Here is a 27,142-nt window from a genome sequence, read left to right on the forward strand (position 1 = left end):
CCGGAGGACTCAGCGATCGCTCGGTTGCTCGGCCTGCAGGGAAGGCGAGTTGATGGTTGGCAGGCAACGAGACTGACCGGCGTCCGTGGAAGAAGAAGCAGCAGCAGCGGGCCCAGGGGTGGCGGGCATCATGGCTCACTGCGTGTACCCGAGGCCGGGCTCAGGGTCGGGGTCGATCCCGGTGTTGGAGCAGGTTGGCTGGGCCAGCGACAGACACGCACGGATCCTGCTGGCCCAGATCAACCGCATGAGGGCCCGCGACGACTTCTGCGACGTGCGGCTGCAGGTGGAGAGCCAGGTCTTCAGCGTCCACAGGCTGGTGCTGGCCGCCAGCAGCCCCTACTTCGCCGTGCTCTTCGCAGGGGGCTTGCAGGAAACCGGCCAGAGCCTCGTCCACATCCACGGCATGGAGGCAGAAATCTTCACGCTGCTGCTTGACTTTATTTACACCGGTGAGAGGATGGATCAATGTTCTCCTGTCGCGTTAGATAAACACAAAATGCTGGAGTAATTCAGCGGGACAGGCAGGCAGCGTCTCTGAAGAAGGAATGGGTGATGTTTCGGGTCGAGACCCTTCTTCGGACTGTGTGAGGAAGGGTGTCGACCCAAAACATCACCCATCTCTTCTCGCTAGAGATGTTGCCTATCCCGCTGAGTTACTCCAGCATTTTGTGTCTATCATCGGTGTGAACCAGCCTCTGCAGTTTCTTCCTATATATTTATTTTGTCGCTTCACAGACCCAGTTGAAAATCATCGAGAATAAAGTCATTGCGCTGGGGGAGAAAAAAATGGATCACAGATCAAAGGAAGAATTCCACTTTAAAACTTAAAACCATTCTCTTTGATCAAACTATTGGCCACTCTCGTGTGGCTTCACCTCTTTTTATTTGGTTAATGTGTGTGAAGGCCCCTGTCATTTTATTCTGCACTTAAAGGTGTTATGCAGATTGTTGTGACAGGAAGCCCTTCGACATCATTGCACACAGTGAGGTGCCCACCTAATAAAGTCACAACACGGGACTATTTGAATGTTAAACATTAGCCAACATGATCAAAATAAAGCTTTCTGTGTTGTATACTATTGAATGATGCTGGTACGCAACCAGGTGACTGAAAGGCTGAAGGGAATTATCGTGGATTGCAGTATATAAATTGAAAAGATACGTATGAATTAGTTACAAGATTCTTCAGCTTTAAGAGTGAGTGTCAATCAACTTTAGTAAGCAAACTGGGACATTTCAGCGAGATCAGGTAGTTCTCGGGGCCTGTGCTGGTATTATCAGTACACAGTGGCGCAGTGGTAGAGTTGCTGACTTACAGCTCCAGAGATCCGGGTTTGATCCTGACTGTGGGTGCTGTCAGTACGAAGTTTGTATGTTCTCCCTGTGACCGCATGGGTTTTCTTCCTGTGCTCTGGCTTTCTCCCACACAGCATGGCGTACAGGTTTGTAGGTTAATTGTTTCGGTAAAAATTGTAAATTGTCCCTGGTATGTAGGATAGTGCATATGTACGGGGTGATCGCTGGTCGGCGTGGAGTACGTGGGCCGAAGGGCCTGTTTCCGCACTGTAGCTCTAAAGTTTAAAGTCTAAAGCCAGTGTGCTGCTTCACTTTCCTGTAATCTTACCAAGAGCAGAAGTATCAGCAGTGCTATCTCCAGGTCACCATGCAAATTGGATGTTTTGAATTAATTGTCATTGGGTTTTAATCCAAGAATTCCCACTCTTTATATCATGTCGGAATCCACCATCACTACTTCAGTTAGATAAAGAATAATTGGACATTTGCCCAACAATGCATACAATAAAAATTTAGACAGTTCTACTGAACAGAAAGAAAGCTAATAGTTTTGGACCATTTATTGTGAGGGTTGAATCAACTAGATAAGCAAATGAATGTGGGTAAAATTAGTATATACTGATGACTGTGCATTCAAAATATTTGAAGTATTCAATATTGACATCAGAACTCTTCTCACAATTGAATATAGTGAGTTTCAAATGTAGGATTTTAATTGGCACTTTCTTCTATTTTGTCCACAGGTGTCATCAGTGTCAGCATAAAAAATGTACAAGAGGTGATCCTTGCTGCAGACATGTTGCAGTTAACTGAGATTGTGAACATGTGCAGTGGATTTTTGAAAGGGCAAATTGACCCCTCAAACTGTGTTGGAATTTATCAATTTGCTGAGCAAATTGCCTGCCATGATCTTGCCGAATTCAGTGAAAGTTATATTTATGTCCACTTTCTGGAGGTCTGTAAAACTGAGGAGTTCATGGGATTAGCCAAAGATCAATTGGTTAAAATTTTAAAAAGTGAAGAACTCCAGATTGAAGACGAATATCAAGTTTTCACAGCTGCTATGGAATGGGTTCTTCACGACATGGTCAAAAGGAAAAAATATGTGATTGAAATTCTGGATCCTGTTCGGTTCCCTTTGCTCTCTTCACGGAGATTATTCAAGTATATCGAAGGTATTGTACAGTTTTTAGTATTCTATACTCCCTAGGTGATGTTGCTGCTCCTTAGGAAATAGCACTGAAAACATTTGTATACAAATGAACTTGCAGTACAAAATTGTCTGCTGTCGTCCTCTACAACATTATTAACCCATGTGAATTACATGTTACCTGTGGATTCCTCCAATATAAATAGACACAAGCTCATAATGAGATGGGGCCTCGTTATTTAAGGGGCTCTTCATAGTCAGCTCCTTTGAAACTTACTATAAATTTACTTTACGTTGCTGTCTAAGAGCTGTCAATTACATGACATAGCTGTCTAGATTAGAAGGATTCAGCTAAATGGAGAGGTTGGATACACTAGGATTGTTTTCTCTAGAATGTTGGAAATCGAGGGAGACTTGATAGAAGCATACAAAATCATGAGAGGCTTAGATAGGGTAGTCAGCCAGAAAGATCTTCAGTCTGAAGAAAGGTCTCGACCTGAGATATTACTCATTTCTTCTCTCCAGAGATGCTGCCTGTCCCACTGAATTACTCCAGTATTTTGTGTCCATAGACAGAACACTTTTTTAGGGTGGAAATGGTCAACACTGGAGGGTATAGCTATCAAGTGAGAGAGGATGGTTTGATGGAGATGTGCGGGGCACGTTTTTTACACATAGGGTGTTGGGGTCCTGGAACGCATTGCCAGGGATTGTGGGAGGGGCAAATACGATAGTGACGTTTAAGAGGCTTTTGGATAGGCACATGGAAGTGCAGGGAATAAAGGGATATGGATCATGTACAGATAAAATCAGTTTAGCTAGGCATCATGTTCGGCACTGCATTGTAGGACGAAGGGCCTGTTCCTGCCTTGTTTTATGTTCTATAACAATTGTAAAATAAGTAATTGTTGTAAAGCAACCATTATTGTTATAGTCAATAGTACATTTTACTTCTGATTTTGTTCTGATAAATGTTACATATTTTATTGGCCACCAGTTCACTTAATTTCTGTGATCTTCTCACTGGTGTAGTGTCACTTACACTGAGCTTACAAGTTCCCCAGATGTTGTCGGAATGTTGTTCAACTCCCGATTCGTGATGTTGCCTCATCGCAGCTGTTGTCTCATCACCGCTGTTGTCAACAATATGTCAGGTTGCATTCTTTTAATGCATCAATTGTCTTTGCAATACCTCTGGGAAAAGGCCACTGTGCACCAAGCAGAATCTATTATCAATTTGTACTAAGTAATTCTCAGTCCCAGATACTTTTCACCAGAGCCGCAAAATCCCACATCTGGATCCCTTCCTTGTTGGGAGGTACTTGTAATCCTGAAGAAGGGTCTCAACCCGAAACGTCACCCATTCCTTCTCTGCAGAGATGCTGCCTGTCATGCTGTTACTCCAACTTTTTGTGTCTATCTTCGGTTTAAAGCTGCATCTGCAGTTCCTTCTTACACATGTATGCAAATTCAGTTCTTCCTGTGGTTGAGTTATGACTCCTGTTTCTATTTTCTCTTCACATTTTCCCTCAAATTTATATTGGACAGAACTACATCTCATCCTGACTCTACCATTCATTAACAATTCAGAAGAAATATATCCAGTTGTAGATTGTATGATTTGAATGCTCCAAGATGTTTCATGTTCAGGATCAACAAATTCTCCATCACCTGTTTCTTCAATTCCACATTTACCATCAGCAAAGTCTCTTTTCCCATTGGGAGCTGGATGGTCAGGGGAAATGAATCTGAATTTTGGACTATTGTCAAACATACGTTTCTCAGGCAAATCATGATTATCAAAGAGAGATCTTAATTCTTCAATTGTACAGTCTACTGCAATGCATGAGCCTACATATTTGACATCAAGCTATTTCAAATGCCTATCAATTAGCCCCAAAGTTCTATCTGGCTTTCTTACAATAGTTAATATGAATTTGTTGAAAAAGTTGTAATTGTTATTCACATTGCCTTTGATGCAATGGTTTTTTGCCTTCATGCAAATTTATATTTATACATTGTTACTTCTTCCTACGGTCATCTCGACAAGACATCTAATATAGCATTTTGTCTGGTGCTCGATACAAGCTATCAGAATGGCATTGATGGAGTAGTACAGTCCAGACACAAAATGCTGGAGTAACTCAGCAGAACAGGCAGCACCTCTGGAAAGAAGGAATGGGTGACGCTTCTTCAGACTCATTCCTTCTCTCCATAGATGCTGCCAGTCCCGCTGAGTTATTGCAGCATTTTGTGTCTATCTTCGGTTTAAAACAGCACCTGTAGCTCCTTCCTTCACGAGTAGTACACTTTATCTTTACATCACGAAGGGCCGAATGGCCTCATCCCGCACCTATATTCTATGTTTCTATCACAATAGAAATGACAGACTTTAGACCCAGTTAGGTTTGCAGAGTTTTATGGTCAGTAACTCATATTCACATATTTCCCTGCAAGAAATTGTGAAATCTTGTCGTTTTTACGCTTCTTTCTTGATTTATGCATGTCATTTCACTTAGAGCCATGAAACACGAAAACAGACTCTTTGGTCATCTCATCCATGCTGACCAAGATGCCCAATCTAAGCTAGTCCCACTTACCTGTGTGTTTTAATGTATATTGTCATGTGTACCAAGGTAAAGTGAAAAACCTTTTATTTGCAAGCCATCCAAACAAATCAGATATACCATGCATAAATACAATCAAATCAAACGCAAGTACAATAGATAGAGCAAAGGGAAAGATACAGAGTGCAGAATATAGTTCGCAGCATTGTAGAGCACCAGCTCCAAATACCATAAATAATAGAAGGACCATTCAGAAGCCTGATAACAGGGGAAGAAACTGTTCCTGAGTCTGGAGATACAGCTTTCAAGCTTGTACATCTCCTACCAGATAAGACCAGAGAAGAAGGAATGACTGGGAAGGAACAAGTTTTTGACTATGTTGGCTGCTTCTCTGAGGTAGAGTGAAGTGTAGATGGAGTCAATGTACAAGTCTGGTCACTGTGATAGACTGTGATATATCTATAACTCTTGGGCAGAGCTCTTCCAAAACCAAGCTGTGATGCAACCCGACGGTAGACTTTCTATAGTGCATCTGTAGAAGTTTGTAAGAGTCAATGGAGACATACCAATCTTCATCAGTCTCCTCAGGAAGTAGAGGTGTTCGTGTTCCTTCTTGGCTATCACATCAATAGTGGTTGGTTCACAACATATCACTGGCATTATTAATGCCAAGGAACCTGAAGCTCTCAACCATTTCCACTTCCTCACAAATGATGCTGATTAGGGCATGAACTCCATCATGCTTCTTGAGGTCTATAACTAGCTCCTTTGTCTTGCTGATGTTAAGGGAGAGGTTATTGTCCTGACTCCGTGCAACTAACTTCTTAATCATCTTCTTGTACTCCATCTCGTCAATAAAAAGAAGAGAAAAATTATCTGAAGTGTGAGAATTAATATTGAGTCATTTTATGTCTGGGCATGTTGCAGCCAGCCCAGATGAAAAATTAGTGTTGTGTTGTTCCTTGAGCTTACAGTGAACCTCATTTAACAGTGGAAGGGCAACTGAGACCGTGGGAGAGGGATGGTGAATTAAAAGGGCAGACAACCTGAAGCCATTCACCAGAAGGGTAAAAAATAAGGGATCATTAATTAAAGATTGACAAAAATATCTTTACCAATAATATGGTGGAATCCAAAACTGCCTGCAAGAGTGGTGGAGGCGAAACTGCCTGTGTTCTTTAACCATTATTGAGTTATTTAACTCATTATTGATCTGCAACGGTGCAATGGTCGAAATGTCCTTGCATCATAGAGTCTATTGTAAGAATTATTTTATTCCAATCAGGATTGTTGGAATGCACAATGATTCTGTCTAGCATTGATATAAAAGCTATGTGTCATTGCTTCTGAGGATTAAAGCATTTTGCAATTCTAAACCGAGAAACATGGCAGTGGATGCAGACTCTCCTGCGGTAACCATTTCTGGCACTACTTGTACACGCATGACTCAAAGTCAGTGTTAGAGCTCCTGCCACTTCCTGTGCCATTTTTCTACATACTGCATTAATGCTTGCATGTTGCGCTAGTCAAAACACTTCTATATTTTTGTAGGACAGAGGTGTATTTTGCATGGTTGTTTGAATATTAGATTTTGCATGTTTTCATCTTGGATTGGAAACATCCATAAGTCCACGTGTGAATCCTTTCGCCATCAAGTGATACAAGAGAGTTAGAGCTCTTAGGAGTGGCGGAATCAAGGGTTATGGGGAGAAGACAGGATCAGGGTACTGATTGTTGAACAGGATACTGATGGTGGATCAGCCATGATCACATTGAATGGCGGTGCTGGCTCGAAGGGCCAAATGGCCTACTTCTGCACCTAGTGTCAAAAAGAAATTGTGGTATGTTTTGTAATTAGTCATCTCCGCTGACCTTTGATCTTTGTTCCTAAACTTGCAATGCTTCACAATTTATGATGGATTGAGATGGTGATTTTGTAGCTTATCTATTTTATTCAATGAAACACCAAATGACCTAGCAGGTGCGGTTGGTTGATGTGCGTTGGTAAAGTATTTTGTTCTCTTTCTCAAACATAATTCACATTGTGTTCACCAATGGGCTTTGCCTTCAAATTCAGTAATGTTATTGGCCCAGAAAAAAGTCTCCATTATTTTAATATCTGAACTACAGAGCTCTTATGCTTTGTTGTAGGCTCAGAGACATTTAATTTTGCTGTTAGTGGTTGGTATGCTATTTTTTACTGTCAACTCCTTCAACAGTGAACAGGCAGGTTTTTTATGAGGGATCAATTTTGTGAGTGCTATCTTGTTTACGTCATGTACGCTTCAGCACCTCAACACATCACTTAGGAATTTGTAGACTCATTTAGACTGATCTTGTCATTAGGGATGGTTGTTCTCCTTCGTCATAAGATTCTCGTTACCAATGCACAACATTGTGGCTTCCTAACATCAAATTGTCAATTTTCAGAATTTACAGACAAATAAATAAAAGAGCTGATGGGGTCAAAACAAAGCATATGGTCTTCTTGAGCACCTCACCAACTTCCTTTCTGAAATATCCTATGATACATTGTCGCACTACGGAGTAGAATTCTTTATATAACCATATAACCATATAACAATTACAGCACGGAAACAGGCCATCTCGGCCCTACAAGTCCGTGCCGAACAACTTTTTTCCCTTAGTCCCACCTGCCTGCACTCATACCATAACCCTCCATTCCCTTCTCATCCATATGCCTATCCAATTTATTTTTAAATGATACCAACGAACCTGCCGCCACCACTTCCACTGGAAGCTCATTCCACACCGCTACCACTCTCTGAGTAAAGAAGTTCCCCCTCATGTTACCCCTAAACTTCTGTCCCTTAATTCTGAAGTCATGTCCTCTTGTTTGAATCTTCCCTATTCTCAAAGTGAAAAGCTTGATCACGTCAACTCTGTCTATCCCTCTCATCATTTTAAAGACCTCTATCAAGTCCCCCCTTAACCTTCTGCGCTCCAGAGAATAAAGACCTAACTTATTCAACCTATCTCTGTAACTTAGTTATTGAAACCCAGGCAACATTCTAGTAAATCTCCTCTGTACTCTCTCTATTTAGACACATTGTTTAAAAAAAACCCCCATCTCAAAGCAACAAGGCACAAGAGACTGCAGACGCTGGAGTCTGCCTCCTGCTTCCTGCAAATGAAAGATGTAGCCATGAACACTCGCATAGGCCCGAGCTATGCCTGCCTCTTTAATGGCTGCATGGAGCAGTCTTTGTTCCAATTTTTTTACAGCACCATTTCCCAACTCTCAATTTGCATTCCAGATGAAAGGCCTCTACTCAAAACTGTCCATTTCCCTGACTCACTCAGTTGCTCCAGCTGTGCTCCTTTTGTCACTCAAATCAACAATTATTGATCATAACATTACAGGTTCTAGAGACATTTGTGATTTGCTTAAGTTGTAAAAAATTGCCCTGAACATGAAAATTATCAACTTCAAGAAGCATGGTGGAGTACATGCCCTAATCAGTACCAATGGTGCCGAAGTGGAAATGTGTGAGAGATTCAAGTTCCTTGGTGTGAATTTTACCAATCACATGTCATGGACTAACCACATTGATGCAACAACAAAGAAGGCATATCAATGCCTTTAATTATTGAAGAGACTGATGAAATTCAGCTTATCTCCAATGAGATCTACAGATGCATCATAGAAAGCATGCTCTTAGATTGCATCTCAGTTTGAGAAAAGTTGTATGCAAGACCACAAGAAATTCAGAGGGTTGATGTAGCCCATTCCATCACACGGATCAGACTTCCCACTGTTGACTTCATCTGCTCTCCATACTGCCTCTGAAAAGCAGCCAACATAATCACAGACAAAGTGCTGGAGTAACTCAGAGAGTCAGGCACAACTGAAGAACATGGATAGGTGACGTTTCAGGTCGGGACCTATATGTGACAATAATAAACCTAAACCCAAACTATTTCTTCATTGTGCACAGGCAGCAGTGCTAAAACTCTCCGATCTCATCTCAAATGGAAGTACTAACTAACTTTTATGATAAATAAAATGATCGCAGTTCTATTAGATATTTTAATCGGGTACAATTATTAATGCATTTAGGTTGCTTTTGTTTCACATTGCTCTGCTGGTGAGCTGGCAGTGAGCAATGATGGAGTTTTAGATCCAAGGTTTCTCGCAGCGCACCTTTCCCACTCACCCACCTCCTCCCCTTCATTCTCAGCCTTGCTAACGTTAAACTGGAAATTGTTTGTCAAGAAGCTCTTTAGCTGTTGACAACATTACTAATTATTCTATGATCTTTGCACAATAGACCTCACCTTGTATTGTAATGTCCATGGAAAGGGATTCTGCCTAGCCAAGGAATGGCGAGTCCAATTTAAAAAATATTCCTGCCATACCAGAATCATCTCAGAATTTTCTCACAGGTGGGATGGGGATGGGATGAGCTATATTGTAAATAGGGCGACATAGTGGTGCAGTGGTAGAGCTGCTGCCTCACGTGCTAGAGACCCGGGTTCTGTCAGTGCTAAGTTTGTATGTTCTCCACATCATCACATGGATTTTTTTCCAGATGCTCTGGTTTCCTCCCACATTCCAAAGACGTGCAGGTTTGTAGGTTAATTGGCTTCTGTAAATGTCTCTAGTATGTAGGTAATTAGAACTACTGTATGGGGATCAATGGTTGATGTGGTGTCGATGGGCCGAAGAGCACGTTTGCACACTGTATCTTTCAGCTGAGCTAGCTTAACCAAATTGAAATTTAATGTAGTTCAATTTCAATTCCATATTTTAATTCTGCCTTCCTGTATACACAGCCACCTATTAGGAAGGCCAGAAACTTTTTTTTCCATTAAAGATTGCATGAGAAAGTAACGATCCACGTATAATTTGTATCGTCTTGGAATTGTGGTAACGCAACTTAATTTTAATCTATTCATTACTCCTACCTAATTTAATTTCTCAAGGTGAGTAATAACTTAAAAACCAAGAACCAAATGCCTTAAAGATCTGCATAAATGAATTAATTGAACTCATTGGCACTCATTTACCAGCTGGTTTTATCTATCTGAATTTACAAGTTGCAACATGCATGCCTACAGCAGTTTATTTTAAAATATTGAACATGTATTGTTGAATGCTTTGGTGTTGTATTTAATGCCATTTTTTTTACACACAGCTGCTTCTGATCTTATCTCCAGGTATTTCTGATTTTAGTTTACGAGTTGCCCTGCAGAAGTTGCTGGAGGAATACAGGGAAGTCAATAAACCTCAAAAAGAAATCAAGTTTAGTAAAATGCCACCTGCATCAAAGATTCGTCCTCGAAGGAAAGCCCGGAAGTACCTCTATGCCATAGGTTACTAGTTTTACTGTCATTTCTGTAATCAGATGTAATTATTTTTAAATGGACGGTGAGACGTGCTGCATCATGTTCGGGCTCAATTGATAGATTTTCACTGTCTATTTCTCAGAGTAATAGTGATGGCCATCAGGGATCAGGCCAGAAAGTATTAGTGCATAATACTTATGTCAGAAAGTGAAAAAGCCAGTCGCCCCATCATATCCATAGTGGCCCATTGATTGTAAAATATGATAACTGAAATCGTAATAGCACAAAGCTGAATAAAGTAACCCTTCACCTGAACTTTATTGAACAAGCCAGGCTGCATCTGCTGGAAGGAAAACAGAGTCAACATTTCAGGTCAAAGAATCATACAGCATGGAAACAGGCCCAATGCTACAACTTGTTCATGCCAACCAAAATGCCCCATTCAAGCTTGTCCCATATGTCAGTGTTTGTCCCATATCCCTCTCAACCTTTCCTTTCTTTCCAGATACCTGTCCAAGTGATTTTTAAATGCTCTTTTCGTATCTGCTTCACCTACCTCCTCTGGCAGCTCGTTCCTTTACCCACCACACTGAGTGAAAAAGTTGTCTCTCAGGTTGGTATTAAACCATGCCCCTCGCACCTCAAACGGGGTTTTTGATACCCTTACCCTGAATAAAAGACTGTGTATTTATCTTATCTATTCTCCTCATAATTTTATACTCCTCAATAAAATCACCCTCAGCCTCCTGCGCTCCAGGTAATAAAGTCCTAGCCTGCCCAAGCTCTTCCTATAGCCTAGTCCCTCAAGTCCTGGCAACATCCTTGCATATCTTCTAGTCCTGGACCATTGACTCTGTTCCTCGACCCAGAGATATGGCCTGATCTGCTGGGTATTTCCGGCATTTTTTTGTTTTTGTTTTAGATTAAATGCAGTTATTTCTTTGTTTTAGAACATAGGTCGCAGAATATCATAGGAAAGGAACAGTCCCTTTGCCCACAATTACTGTGCTGAATATGATGCTAACACGTCGCAGCGGCCTCTGCAGTCCGTTTGTCTTTTTGTTATTTTTGTCCCGTTTTAATGTAGTTTTTATTATTTTTTTGATGGGGTATGTGTGTGTGTGTGGGGGGGGGGGGGGGGCAGGGGGTGGGGGGGGAAACTTTAAAAAAATTTCCCCTGCACGGAGAACCCGACCTTTTCCCTGTCGGGTCTCCGTTGTCGTTGGGGCTGCAACGTGGAGCGGCCTCCAGCATGAAAGCATGAACGACCTGGGGCTCCAGTCACGGAGCTGCAGAGCTACTCACCATCATGGAGCTGGCCGAGTCCGGAGCGGGTGGAGCGGTGGTGGCGCGCTGCTGTGACCCGACCACCGGAGATTCGGAGGCTTACCGCAGGTCTGGCAGACAGTAATATCGGGAGCCCGCGGGTCCCTGGTGGGAGACCGCTTTTCGAGGCTTCTGCAACGGCGACTTCTCCCGCCCGAGTAGCGGGGTCGAGGATGACCTGGAGCGGGGCCTTACATCACCGCCCGGCGTGGCTTCAACGGCTGCGGGACTTTGCTAGCGCCCGCCGGGGGCTCCAACAACAAGACCCGGAGCGTGGCCTTGCATCGCCCGGCATGGCTTTAATGGCCGCGGGACAATTGCCATCGCCCACCGGGGGCTTTGACTCTGACATCGGGAGGGGAATGGGGGGTGCAGGGGAGAGATAAGTTTTTTTGCCTTCCATCACAGCGAGGAGGAGATGCGCTGTGATGGATGTCTGTGTAAATTGTGTTGTGTCTTGGGTCTTTTTTTTCATGTGTGTATGACTGCAGAAACAACATTTCATTTGAGCCTCTATGAGGTTCAAGTGACAAATAAATTGTATTGTGTATTGTGTTATCTGCCTACACATAATCCATATCCCTCCATTCCCCGCAAATCCATGTGCCCATCCAAAAGTCTCTTAAATGCCACTATCATAACTGCGTCAATCAGCACCCTCAGCAGCAAGTTGCAGACAAACATGTCCTTTAAACTTTGCCCCTGTCACCTTAAAGCTATGTTGTATTTGATAGTTATATCCTGGAAAAAAGCTTCCAACTGTGTATTCTGTCTATGTCTCTTCTAATTTTACATACTAGTAGCAGGTCTTCCCTCAATGTGGATGTAGTGTACCTGGACTTTCAGAAAGCATTTGATAAGGTCCCACATAGGAGATTAGTTGGCAAAATTAGGGCACATGGTATTGGGGGTAGAGTGCTGACATGGATAGGGAAGTGGTTGGCAGACAGGAAACAAAGAGTAGGGATTAACGGGTTCCTTTCAGAATGGCAGGCAGTGACTAGTGGGGTACTGCAAGGCTCAGTGCTGGGACCGTAGCTATTTACAATATACATCAATGATTTGGATGAAGGGATTCAAAGTAACATTAGCAAATTTGCATATGACACAAAGCTGGGTGGCAGTGTGAACTGAGGAGGATGCTATGAGAATGCAGAGTGACTTGGACAGGTTGGGGGAGTGGGCAGATGCATGGCAGATGAAGTTGAATGTGGATAAATGTGAAAACAGGAAGACAGATTACTATCTAAATGGCGTCAAGTTGGGAAAAGCGGAAGTACAACGGGATCTGGGGGTCCTTGTACATCAGTCTATGAAAGTACATCCAAGTACAGCAGGCAGAGAAGAAAGTGAATGGCATGTTGGCCGTTATAACAAGAGGAATCGAATATAGGGGCAAAGAGGTCCTTCTGCAGTTGTACAGAGCCCTAGTGAGACCACACCTGGAGTATTGTGTGCAGTTTTGGTCCCCTAATTTGAGGAAGGACATTCTTGCTGTTGAGGGAGTGCAGCGTAGGTTTACAAGGTTAATTCCCGGGTTGGCGGGACTCATGTGCTGAGCGAATGGAGCGGCTGGGCTTGTACACTCTGGAGTTTAGAAGGATGAGATGGGATCTCATTGAAACATATAAGATTGTAAAGGGTTTGGACACGCTAGAGGCAGGAAACATGTTCCCGATGTTGGGGGAGTCCAGAACCAGGGGCCACAGTTTAAGAATAAGGAGTAAGACATTTAGAACGGAGCTGAGGAAACACTTTTTCTCACAGAGAGTTGTGAGTCTGTGGAATTCTCTGCCTCAGAGGGCGGTGGAGGCAGGTTCTCTGGATGCTTTCAAGAGTGAGCTAGATAGGGCTCTTAAAAATAGCGGAGTCGGGATATGGTGAGAAGGCAGGGATGGGGTACTGATTGGGGAGATCAGCTATGATCACATTGAATGGCGGTGCTCGCTCGAAGGGCAGAATGGCCTGCTCCTGCACCTATTGTCTATTGTCAACTGGCATTCCAGTTAAAACAATCCAAGTTTTTCCAAACTCTCCTTGTAGCTAATCAAGACATGGTTCTGGTAAAACTCGTCTGTACCCTTTCCAAAGCTTCCACATCCTTCCTGTATCGGGGTGACCAGAACTGAAATTGGATTTCTAAGTTGTGGTGCATTCATCATTAAACACAACCAAATATTATTTCCTGGAACTTATATTGTGTGAATTTTTTTTCCAAATTCTGGAAGCAACATTTCCCACAACAGTTACTTTTTTATGAATATTTAGAAGATCGAAAAGGGAAATAGCTTCATAGTTGAAAAAAATCAGGTATACAAATGATTTCTCACTCCCAGCTAACTGTTCCTGCTTATCTTGCTTGAGTGACCAACCTCTGCTTCTTTCCCCCCCCCCCACAGTGCTAACAGAATATTTGCTTGTAAGTCGCCATGTAGAGGACTTCATCATCATATGACATTCACATCATACTATCATAATTGGAGAGCAATCGTGCAAAAATTCCCATGGACTTAAAAAATACATTTTCTTTTTTGTTTCCTTCAAGGGCTGATTTTAACATATCAATTATCATCTCGGTTTTGCAAATCACTTGGTACAAACCAGACATCAAACTGGGCACTTTCAAATTTGCATCTAATTGAGCTTAAGGTAGAGAGAAATATGAATTAATTGTCAGTAGATCCATATTGTTTGGTCTTTATTTTTTGGGGAAAAGCAAAAGTACAGTAACTTTTTGTTTGGAATATTATTTGTCCTGCCATTTCATTCTTAATTTTTTTTCGTAATGTTTGAAGAATGTAAATGATAATCAAGAACATTTTCTTTTGCCCAGAGTCGGGAAATCGAGAACCAGAGGACATAGGTTTATGGTGTGGGGGAGAAAGATTGAATAGGAATCTAACTTTTTCACACAGGTGTATGGAACGAGCTCCTGGAGGAAGTAGTTGAGGCAGCTACTATTCCAACGTTTAAGAAACATTTAGAAAGGTACATGGATAGGATGTGTTTACAGAGATGTGGGCCAAACGCAAACAGGTGGGATTATTGTAGATGAGGCATGTTGGTCAGCATGGACAAGTTGCGCCGAGGGGCTTTTTTCTACGCTGTCTGACTCTAAATCATGTAAAATATGAAAACAAAATCAGTTTTTGCTTCTCTTTTAATTCATTGCATGAGTGTTTTAGTTTTTCATTTATTTTTGGAAAATGGTCCTGTCATGAAACCTAATTGAATACAGGAATGTTTCATTTCAAAATCCTTCCGAAAATTAATCAATCCCAGGCTCAGTCTAAATTTCTAAGACATTGCCTTTGGCAATTTCTAAACGAGCCATGATCAACACACCTTGTCATATCCCAATCATTGGTTTTCATTCCAGACATTCTAAACCTGTCCATGCATAATTGATGGTAACATTTTCAAAGATTTATTTAATTAAAATCATTTAAAAAGTATTAAATGTATTGTATCTGGTTCCTGAAAATGTCAAAGTCCTATTGTCTCAAGGTATAATTTTCACTGTTTCTGTACTATTGACAAGGTGGTTACACACGTCTTCAAGGAGGTCGATGGAGTGATAGCAGAACTCTTAGTTGTGTGGAACGTTTTGATTCATTCAGTCAATACTGGACAACTGTATCCTCTCTCCACCAGGCTAGAAGTGGGTTGGGTGTTGCAGTGCTCGAGGGGATGATCTATGTAATTGGTGGTAAGTACCATATTGTCTATGTAGTCGGTGGTATGTACCATTGAGTTTGCCTTTGATTTTAGTTCCTACTACTATGCAGACATTTATTTTGTCTGAAACAGCATAAAATGGTTTCATATCTCGGACATGGCATCAATATCGCTTCTTTCTGAAGTTCCCCAAGACCTGAGGAATGTATTTCTCCTTTTCTCAGTTTTGTTTTATTTTGACTGATGTGTTGTAAGGAAACCAAATAATGTTTATCGGTTTAATAAGGAATAGAATTCAATTAGGAACAGGACTTCAGAGTAAACACTTTGAGACAATGGGAATATTTTAATTATAGTTAAGCTGTTCATTTTTACATTTCAAGGTTTCAAGGTCAGTTTATTGTCACATGTACCAATTAAGGCACAGTGAAATTTGAGTTACCATACAGCCATACTAAGTGAAAAGCAACAAGACACACAACCACATAAAAGTTAACATAAACATCCATCACAGTGGATTCCACATTCCTCACTATGATGGAAGGCGATAAAGTACAATCCTCTTCCTCTTTGTTCGTCCGCGGTCAGAGCAGTCAAACCAACCGCAGTTGGGGCCATCAAAGCCCCCACAGCCGATGATCAAAGCCCCTGTCGGGGGGGTTGAAATTCTCTCCGCAGCATGGAGCTCCCGAGTCGGCCTCTTCTTACCAGAGACCGCGGGCTTCACGATGTATAAGTCCACAGGCCCCGCGGTTGGAGCTACGATCCCCAGCAAACGGATCACAAGCTCCCCGATGTTAAAGTCCCGCAGACTCCTGCGGCTTGGAGCACCCATCAGTATCCAGGAAAGGCCGCCAACTCCACGATGTTAGGCCACAGTGGGGACGGAGATACGATACGGGAAAAAATTGCATATCCGTCTATGCAAGAGATTGGAAAAAAAAGTTACCTCCATCCCCCCACATAAAACAAACCAAGGAACACTAAAAGAGAGGACTGAAGAAGGGTCTCGACCCGAAACGTTGCCAATTTCCTTTGCTCCATAGTTGCTGCCTCACCCGCTGAGTTTCTCCAGCATTTTTGTCTACCAAGGAACACGAAAAGATACTTTTTAACATACTGAAAATAACAAAAAAGAAAAAAGGACAGACTGACTGTTGGCGAGGCAGCCACTGCTGGTGGCGCCACCAGGTGGAAAAACTAACCTCGTAACTCAAATCTGATGATAAAATATATTAAATATAGAAACTGCAGAAGTACTCAGCAGGACTTCATTATTCTTGTAAACAATTTATTTTTGTCACTGATTCCAAGTCTCACAACTTTCCAGTTCAGTTCTTCCTACATTATTTTGTTTCCATGTTATAGTTATCAGGATTCACGGCTCATGGTTACGTGGCATGAGTACAACATTTGTATTTCATTATTCATCAGCTTTTAACGCAAGACTGATTACTTCACCTGGCTCCAGAGATGCTGCCTGTCCCACTGAATTACTCCAGCTTTTTGTATCTATCTTCAACTATCTGAAGTTTTGCCATACCTTGTTCATCCTTAATCTCATTATGCTTGTGTTTGCCAAGGCTGATGTTTTAATAAATTTGAACAGACAGTACCTCAGAATTTTGTAATCCTTCACAAACATTGACCTCAGTTTTTGTATAGGGTCAGTTATTTTTCAGCTAGGATGATTTTTTGTTTCTGATAAGTAACACACGCTGATGAAGTAACTTGGTCTTTTAGAACATTTCCCATAAGCTACCAGATCCTTAGAAAACCTTTAACTCAGTAAATGAGCCAGCAATTGGATAGTTGGGAAAATTTAAGGTGCTGTGGGCAAGAAAACAGTTAAATTGGTATTTTTATAGCTTCCATTAAAAATGAATAACAATTTAGTATATTTGATTTTGAGTGATTGTGGAGGGGGGGGGGGGGGGGGGGGGGTGGGGGTGTTAAGTTCTTTCACAAAAATCACAAATTTTAAGATTTATTAAATTTACCAAGATAATAAAGTCAAAAGAAATGGGTTACATTTTAAATTGTTTTGAAGATGATAGGTTATAAAAAAAACAATAGAATTGGCTGTACAAGTAGGTATGTTCATAATGCCTTAATTTTTTGCAAGGTGAAAGTGATTCCATGATTTTTGACTGTGCTGAGCGATATGATCCAGTTACTAAGCAATGGGCAGCCGTGGCCTCCATGAATTCTCCTCGATGTGGACTTGCTGTATGTGCCTGTCATGCTGCTATATATGCTCTAGGTGAGAGTGTAAAATATGATTACTCTTGGTTTTATAACCAGCTCCTTAAAACTGCAAGGGAGGCAGTTTTAATAATGCAATACTAGAGCTAATATGTATCATTTTATTGTGGTAACAATAATCTCATTCAATTTTGTATACTGACATAATTTACAGCATAGCATAACAATGTTAACCGTATAAATTGCACAGATTAGCAGGTAATTGGGTTGGCAATTATTATCTTGTATATAGGTAATAGCAGTCTTGTTGTACGTGCCCCCTTGGGCAAGAGTGACCATAATATGGTTGAGTTCTTCATTAGGATGGAGAGTGACATTGTTAATTCAGAAACAATGGTTCTGAACTTAAAGAAAGGTAACTTTGAGGGTATGAGACGTGAATTGGCCAAGATTGACTGGCAATTAATTCTAAAAGGGTTGACGGTGGATATGCAATGGAAGACATTTAAAGACTGCATGGATGAACTACAAAAATTGTTCATCCCAGTTTGGCAAAATAATAAATCAGGGAAGGTAGTACATCGTGGATAACAAGGGAAATCAGGGATAGTATCAAAGCGAAGGATGATGCGTACAAATTAGCCAGAAAAAGCAGCATACCAGAGGACTGGGAGAAATTCAGAGACCAGCAGAGGAGGACAAAGGGCTTAATTAGGAAAGGGAAAATAGATTATGAAAGAAAACTGGCAGGGAACATAAAAACTGACTGCAAAAGTTTTTATAGATATGTGAAAAGAAAGAGATTAGTTAAAACAAATGTAGGTCCCTTGCAGTCAGAAACAGGTGAGTTGATCATGGGGAACAAGGATATGGCGGACCAATTGAATAACTACTTTGGTTCCGTCTTCACTAAGGAAGACATAAATAATCTGCCGGAAATAGCAGGGGACCGCGGGTCAAAGGAGTTGGAGGAATTGAGTGAAATCCAGGTTAGCTGGGAAGTGGTGTTGGGTAAATTGAATGGATTAAAGGCCGATAAATCCCCAGGGCCAGATAGGCTGCATCCCAGAGTACTTAAGGAAGTAGCTCCAGAAATAGTGGATGCATTAGTAATAATCTTTCAAAACTCTTTAGATTCTGGAGTAGTTCCTGAGGATTGGCGGGTAGCAAACGTAACCCCACTTTTTAAGAAGGGAGGGAGAGAGAAAATGGGGAATTATAGACCAGTTAGTCTAACATCGGTAGTGGGGAAACTACTAGAGTCAGTTATTAAAGATGGGATAGCAGCACATTTGGAAAGTGGTGAAATCATTGGACAAAGTCAGCATGGATTTACAAAAGGTAAATCATGTCTGACGAATCTTATAGAATTTTTCGAGGATGTAACTAGTAGCGTGGATAGGGGAGAACCAGTGGATGTGGTGTATCTGGACTTCCAGAAGGCTTTCGACAAGGTCCCACATAAGAGATTAGTATACAAACTTAAAGCACACGGCATTGGGGGTTCAGTATTGATGTGGATAGAGAACTGGCTGGCAAACAGGAAGCAAAGAGTAGGAGTAAACGGGTCCTTTTCACAATGGCAGGCAGTGACTAGTGGGGTACCGCAAGGCTCAGTGCTGGGACCCCAGCTATTTACAATATATATTAATGATCTGGATGAGGGAATTGAAGGCAATATCTCCAAGTTTGCGGATGACACTAAGCTGGGGGGCAGTGTTAGCTGTGAGGAGGATGCTAGGAGACTGCAAGGTGACTTGGATAGGCTGGGTGAGTGGGCAAATGTTTGGCAGATGCAGTATAATGTGGATAAATGTGAGGTTATCCATTTTGGTGGCAAAAACAGGAAAGCAGACTATTATCTAAATGGTGGCCGACTAGGAAAAGGGGAGATGCAGCGAGACCTGGGTGTCATGGTACACCAGTCATTGAAAGTAGGCATGCAGGTGCAGCAGGCAGTGAAGAAAGTGAATGGTATGTTAGCTTTCATAGCAAAAGGATTTGAGTATAGGAGCAGGGAGGTTCTACTGCAGTTGTACAGGGTCTTGGTGAGACCACACCTGGAGTATTGCGTACAGTTTTGGTCTCCAAATCTGAGGAAGGACATTATTGCCCTAGAGGGAGTGCAGAGAAGGTTCACCAGACTGATTCCTGGGATGTCAGGACTGTCTTATGAAGAAAGACTGGATAGACTTGGTTTATACTCTCTAGAATTTAGGAGATTGAGAGGGGATCTTATAGAAACTTATAAAATTCTTAAGGGGTTGGACAGGCTAGATGCAGGAAGATTGCTCCCGATGTTGGGGAAGTCCAGGACAAGGGGTCACAGCTTAAGGATAAGGGGGAAATCCTTTAAAACCGAGATGAGAAGAACTTTTTTCACACAGAGAGTGGTGAATCTCTGGAACTCTCTGCCACAGAGGGTAGTCGAGGCCAGTTCATTGGCTATATTTAAGAGGGAGTTAGATGTGGCCCTTGTGGTTAAGGGGATCAGAGGGTATGGAGAGAAGGCAGGTACGGGATACTGAGTTGGATGATCAGCCATGATCATATTGAATGGCGGTGCAGGCTCGAAGGGCCGAATGGCTTACTCCTGCACCTAATTTCTATGTTTCTATGTAATTGTCAACTTTTGAATAACAAAACATGGGATCTTCACTGGTAACTCCCTTCATATTTTCAACTACTCAACCACAACCACAGATGGCCCCAAGGCAAATGTTCCAATAAACTAAATGACATGATTTTTTTTCCATTATAAATATTTGCTGTTTTAACTGTTTTAATGTGTAATTTGACACTGTTTGATATTGTGAGCCAAACTTAATTAAAAAAATAGTAGAGATGTCAGATGAACAGTTACGTACAAGACCATTTGGACCTCAAGGATGATATTGTCAGGAGAGGTGCAGGTTCCTTACAGGAAACAATGAAGATTGCAAGTAGAAAACATTAAAAATTAACGTGGGAACGTTATTTTTTTTAAATCAAGCAAATGTAAACTTTCCTGCGAAATAAAGTGAGAAAGATAGGTAAAGTTATTTAATTTTTTTTTAAAGTAAAGTCTCCAACTCTCTTCACACAGTGTGCATCTTTTGAATATTTCCAGGAGGCTGGGTTGGAGCAGATATTGGGAAGACGATGGAAAGATTTGACCCTTCGGACAATAAATGGGAAGTTGTTGGTGACATGATAGTCCCTCGATACTTCTTTGGTTGCTGTGAAATGCAAGGTAGGGATTGCCAACCAAAATATAGTTCCTTGTTGAAGATAAGCAAGCGAGTGTTAATGGCACTTTCTGCTTTTGTATCATTTCTCGTGCCAACTCAATTTTATCGTGCTTTATGGTTATTATGGTTGAGTAAGTTTCATTATTGTAGATGGATATGTAAATACGCATACCTGGACATTGACTTTATTATACTGTTTACAAAATGTTGCATTGAGCAATAACTAAGGCATATAAATCCTTGCTGGTCTTTCTCTATTTTCTCCTTTCTGCCCTGATGTAAAATAATTGCTGCAATCTAAACCTAAACATGCAAACAGCAGGGCACCAGTAGCCCCCTATCATATTTTGCTCGAGTGGCCAGGTTTCAGGCATGTACCCTGATAAGGATTTTGGGAGTTTAAGGACAGTAGTGTTTAAAAATTTAGATTTACAGTTAGCATGGGAGGCAGGGACTCTTATTTTGGATTATTGTATATCCCAAGTGATTTTGGCAACAAGACGATGCCCTGCATTCACGAGCTGGGAAATCATGTACTGGGATCTGGCAGCACATCAGCAGGTAGATTGAATCTTGACGGTTATATCAGCAGCACTAGGCGGGCAGCTAAACGTTGTTCTCTCCAGGTTTTCTGGAATGTTTGGAGAATCATTGTGGTCGGTGCACTTGCTGCCGTTAGGAAGGGTGATTGGTAATCAGGAGCAGCCCTGATTTTTAAAAAAAAAGCAAATGGTGGTGTTCATAAGAATACTTCGCTCTGGAAGAGAGCAAGCCACCATCAGTTGGTGAGGTTGGATTGGTATTGGAGAGACCAGGGTGTTGGAGTGATCAGAATGAGGATTGGTCAGGGCAATGAAGTAATCGAGAGGCAAAGCAATATGGAAGTATGTAAAGGGGAAAGGCACAATTGAAGGGAGATGACTGATGGGAACCAAGAAAATAAAGAAACTAAGGCAAGCAATTGGGAGGGGAGGGGAAACAGAGGTAAGGAGATGGGAGAAAGTGGTAGGTCTGAAGGGGGGAGATGACATGGGTATGAGACCTGAGATAGGAACCAAGATTATGTCAATCAGATGATCAGAATGCAACTGTTCATGTGGGAAAAATGGATCTCCAATCGGCCTGGACCTCTTGTCATAGGACAAAGACCTTTCTGAGTCCAGTTTGTGTGGTAATGTCAGCCTCCCCATGTTAAAGGAATTCATGCTCAATAATCGTTTGTCATGAACTGGCAAAAAGGCAGGTCCTTGTTGACTCTGAAGGATTGCCTTGCAAGAAAGGTTAAAGCTCATTCAAATGTAAATGTAATTTCGGCAATCCAAGCCTAATCTAATGTTTGCATTTTGACAAATTTTCTAACTTTCATTCAGGATGCCCACATTTTATGAATACAAAGCTTATGTAAAGTAATGAGGATTGATGATTAATTTCATAAAAAGAAGTCAACATGCAAGAAATCTGTAATTGTTCCACAGGCTTAATTTATATTGTTGGAGGTTTAAGTGACTCGGGGTCTGAGCTCTGTTCAGCTGAAATGTTCGATCCCATTGCAAAACGTTGGATGACATTGGAGAGTATGAAAACAAAACGAGCATATGTTGGAGTAGCAGCTCTGAATGACTGTGTTTATGCCGTCGGAGGATGGAATGAGACCCAAAATGCTCTACGGACAGTAGAGAAGTACTCCCTTCAGGAGGTAGGTGTGGTTTGCCTATTGTTCATTATGATTATATCGTGTTCCCAGAAAAACAGAAAGATAAAATTAAGCTTCATATTGTTTGGTAAGTGTGCAGTGCGTAAATATAATAGGTTACTATTAAAATTCATTAAGATTGCCTTTTGTCTCTACCCGCATTCTTGGAGTTTAGTTGTGGAGTAACAGGCCTAAATACGAGAAGTAAGAATCCCCAATCCAAAATATCCGTTGGGGTTAGTGGGTACTTTCAAATTGTGCTTCATATATTTTTATACTAAGTTTTATAACTTCCCTCAAGACGACTAAAAACTGCAATGTCCTTCGAGGACTTGTGTCAAGTAAAGCAGGGAACCATGAAAACTCCCTTTTGTATCCATGGTATATCTACTCGAAGGTTAAACCACTTTCCTTTCATTACAAAGATCTGCAGAGAACCCTTTGCTGGTCCAGAATCTCTGCTTTGGCTTTGGTAGTTTTTTCCCCATATGATGGATGGGGTTAGATGTTCCATGGCCTTGTAAATGAGGGTACTCGAATACCCAAACAAACCTAATCTGGGGCTCCATCATACTGAATGCAATGGACTTGGAATGTTGAACAGTCTGGCTCTCTCTGCAGTAAGCACACTGTGCCACTGTTTATCGTCCATCCCTTTTGCCATCCAGTTGGCATCAGGATGTCTGGGAAAGATGTGCACCTTGATTTGGTCAGAATATTCCATAATTAAAATCTAATTTCAAAAATAGAAAAAAAAAAAATCAATATAATTGAAAAGAAGTAAAATAAACCATTCAAAATGTTGATGTATGGCATTACTGAGGTAAGTTTCTAAAGTAACACTGAGGTGATCTGATGAATTACAGATGTATAGGAAACTTGCATTATAAATTCAGATTTTTCTTTTTTGTTCTCTTTTCCCATTCTGTTTCAGGAGAAGTGGTTTGAGGTTTCATCAATGAATGTGGCAAGGGCAGGTGTTTCCGTCATTGCTGTAAATGGGCTCCTTTATGCAGCAGGAGGTCGAACCTCAGGTCGAGATTCTTCAGCTCCTGTTACTCTAGACTCTGTGGAAGCCTATGATCCTCACACCGATACATGGATGGAAATCGGGAACATGATAACGAGCCGCTGTGATGGAGGTGTAGCCGTACTTTGATTGTTGATGACTGTATCTCAGATATTAACTAAGAGATAATCTCCCATCATGTATTTCCGTTGTAATGAAGGAAATTTTCATGATTTAAACAGCTGTTTTTGGGTTCCAACTTGGCTCAGCATAGATTCACTGTCACAAAACGTAAATAGAAAGTACAGGCCATTTGCACTTCAAGCAAGCTCCTCTATTTGATGATTTGTGGTAGATCTCAATTCTTTCCTCACTAGCCCTCTATTCCCAATGACTTCAGTTTAAGAATATTTTCTGTTTTCAATATTGTCAATCAATGAGCATCCACAGCTCACTAGAGGTAGAGAATGGCAAATATTTAAAACTATGTGGAAAAAAATTATCTTCTTCATATTTAAATATGTAAAATAAAACGATGTACCACCCAATTTGTGCACAACACACTTGCACAAATGATCGTGAGACACTGACGTACTAATCTGTTGTAGTGAAATTGAATGAGAGATGAATATTAGCCAGGAATCTTTTTTGAAACAATGTCATTAAACATGGAACATCAGCCAAGATTTACGTACTACGGTGTATGGAGTGAGATTTCAATACCTCTCTTCTGAATTAGTAGCAGATTCGTACCAACTAACTCATAGGTGACACTAATCAAACTGACTGAGCATACAAATATTTCAATACTGTACATTGAAGTTCAGGAAAAAAACTTGAAGCATTATCCAGCATTTTGTATAAGCCTTTAATTTATTGCATATTGGTGTGTGGATGTTTTGAATGACATTTTCAGGAAGTCATAAAGTGATGGAACACGGACAGGCCCTTCAGCCCATGAAGTTCGTGCCGACTACCAACCACCCACTAACATTAATCGTATATTAATCCCCATTTTCCATGAATGCAGCCAGTGAAAGTTTACAATGGGAGTGTTCAATAATACCAGTGCCTTTTTTTAGTGCTCTCCAGTGTCCCTATTGTCTTTGGAGACAATTTTAATCATTATTACAACATCTAACAGCACACAATATTGTGAATTTAATGGGTATTGGTATTAATTGTAATTACTTTTTGTAACTATTTTCTTAATAAATATGTTGAACTATGTTGAATTGATTTTGCATATGTCAAAAAATACAAACTAGTGCATTTTGATTTTATTTAGAACTATAGAATTTCGATCATTTAAATAATTGGAACAGTATTTCATCTTTGATTTTAATTCTCCTATAAGGTTAACTCTTCTTGTATCCTTGAACTCCTGTACTTTTGCAAACACTCAAAGTACTTAACATTTGAATTTACCGTCATCGATCACCCTAATAAATATGCATTCCTCACAAACAGACCCTTCAGCCCACCTTGTCTGCACCGATCTTGATGCCAATCTAAATCAATGCCATTTGTCTTCAGAAGGTCCATATATCTGCCTACCATGTGCCTGTCGAAATGCTTCTTCAAGATTGCTATAATTTCAGATTCTACCAGTTTCCCTGGCTGTGCATTTCACACACTCTGCTTGTAAATATTAACTTGCCTTGTATTAAAAATATTTAAAACCTCCTTTAAATATATTCCCTCACCTTAAATCTATTCACCCTAGCATTTGGTATTTCCATCCAGGGAAAAATACTGACCATCTATCTAGCTGTATCCTCAAAACCTGGACCAACTGGCTATAATATTCATGGACATCTTCAACCTTTATTACAGTCTGAGATCGCCACCTGCTTTAAAAGGATGCCCATAATACTAGTGCCCAGGAAGAGCAAGGTGACATGCCTCGGCGACTGCCAACTGGTGGCACTTAAGTCCATAATGATGGAAGTGCTCCAAGAGATTTTAATGCAAATCAATTCCTGCCTCGGTAATGACTTGAATCCACTGCCACAACAAATCACTAGAGGGTGCAATCTTCCTGGCTTTCCACTCTGCGGTGGACCACTTGAACAAATGAACACCAATAACAGCTCGGCGCTCATTACCATCATCCTTCCCAAACTCATTGTCAAACTCAGGGAATTGAGTCTCTGCTTCTCCCTATGCAACTGGTCCTCAACTTCTTCATCGGCAGATCTGTCAGCATGGATTAGCAATATCTTCTTTTCATTGACCATTAGCTGAGGGGTACCTTAGCACTGCCAGCACAGTCTCCTGCTCTGCTCTCTCTATATCCAGGGCAGTATAACCAGTAACAGTTCCACACCATCTTTAAATTAGTTGACAATTCCGTCGAATAATGGATAATGATAAGTCAGAAAACAGGAGGGAGATAAATCATCTGGTTTAATATACCAGAATAACAATCATGCTCTCAATGTAAACAAACAAAGACCCTCACCACTGTGGCCATGCTCTCATCTGCCTGCTACCATCAGGAAGAAGGTACAGGTGCCGGAGAACTATTGCCTCTAGGTTTGAGAACAGCTTCCTCCAACCGTCAGGTTCTTGAACCATTCCGCAAAACCCTAAATATAATCTTATCTCAGCACCAAACCATTACACACTTTTGGGCAAAGTGCTGGGGTAACTCAGCAGGTCAGGCAGTATCTCTGTATGTTTTGATGTTTTGAGTCGTGACCCTCTTCTACGTTACATACTTTTCTCTGCATGCTTTGTTTTTTGCTGTATCATAGTCTAGTTTACTTAGAATAACTGATCATTTATTGTATATTTATTTTTGTTATTGCTACATCTAATGTGGCTGTAAAGCTGCAGCAAGTAAGGATGTCATTGTTCTAGTTCATATCCAGTACATTTACCATATAAACACTCCTGAATCTTAAATGTGATATTATTCCACCACTCTCCATCTTCAATCGGTGGATTTTAATAAAATTACTAGACTAAGGCTCAGACTAAATCAAAACACAAATCTGGATAGCAATAAACTATTAACAAATAGGTTTGTGAACAAAATTATTTGGAATAATTACAAGTTTTGAAATGCTAAACTTTTTTTTTATCCACCATACTCTGCTAAAACTTTCAGATTCATCCTTAGAGTACCCACTCATCTAATGGATTGTCAAAGTTTTAGCTCAGTATTTAGACTAACTTCAGTCTCTGAGTTGATATGGAAAAATAGCTCCATGAATATAGAATTGTCTAATAAATAAACTTGAACAAATCATACCACCGTCCCCACACGGGAAGTCCCAAATAAGGTTGACCATTGTCAATCACTGATGAAATCCAGAATTAAGTGAAACTCTTCAGTTTATTGATCTCTACTAGTGACACAGCTTCTGGTCCAGATCTCCAGATCCTTTCTTGTTCCTTCACCTCTTTGAACGCCTGGGTTAAGAATGAATTGCTGCTGCACTATTTGTGGCGTGAGAGATGCTGGTGCATTACTTTTTTAAATGGGGTGGCATATCAGCTACCACGCAGACTTAACAAACCAAGGGCTTAGTCCAATACCCAGGACGATTGGAGACCAAGTTCTCTGGCACAGATTTGGCACATTTATGTTTTCATGTCCACATGTGATCTTGCCTGCACCCATCATTTTTCCTCTTCCACTGCTTCAGTCCCATCATCTCTGACCAC

The 27,142-nt window shown here is 41.1% G+C and overlaps 1 protein-coding gene across 1 annotated transcript; it reads left to right on the forward strand.

Moving 5' to 3' along the window:
* On the forward strand, positions 1–25,959 carry LOC116977846 (intracisternal A particle-promoted polypeptide). Its single transcript, XM_033028668.1, has 8 exons — positions 1–452; positions 2,043–2,474; positions 10,198–10,353; positions 15,194–15,361; positions 17,456–17,593; positions 20,645–20,767; positions 22,241–22,461; positions 23,393–25,959. Exons 1-8 carry the CDS (start codon positions 131–133, stop codon positions 23,615–23,617), a joined length of 1,785 nt encoding a protein of 594 aa, XP_032884559.1. The 5' UTR covers positions 1–130; the 3' UTR covers positions 23,618–25,959.
* The last annotated feature ends 1,183 nt before the right edge of the window (positions 25,960–27,142 follow it).

Source organism: Amblyraja radiata, chromosome 10 (genome assembly GCF_010909765.2).
Source record: "Amblyraja radiata isolate CabotCenter1 chromosome 10, sAmbRad1.1.pri, whole genome shotgun sequence".
Taxonomy (NCBI): Eukaryota; Metazoa; Chordata; class Chondrichthyes; order Rajiformes; family Rajidae; genus Amblyraja; species Amblyraja radiata.

Bases quoted from the DNA above. Each gene is read 5' to 3' on its own strand.
- LOC116977846 (XM_033028668.1), top strand. From the start codon at position 131: ATGGCTCACTGCGTGTACCCGAGGCCGGGCTCAGGGTCGGGGTCGATC. The intron at 20,768-22,240 runs GTAGGGATTGCC...ATTGTTCCACAG, and splicing joins TGGTTGCTGTGAAATGCAAG to GCTTAATTTATATTGTTGGA. The intron at 22,462-23,392 runs GTAGGTGTGGTT...ATTCTGTTTCAG, and splicing joins AGAAGTACTCCCTTCAGGAG to GAGAAGTGGTTTGAGGTTTC.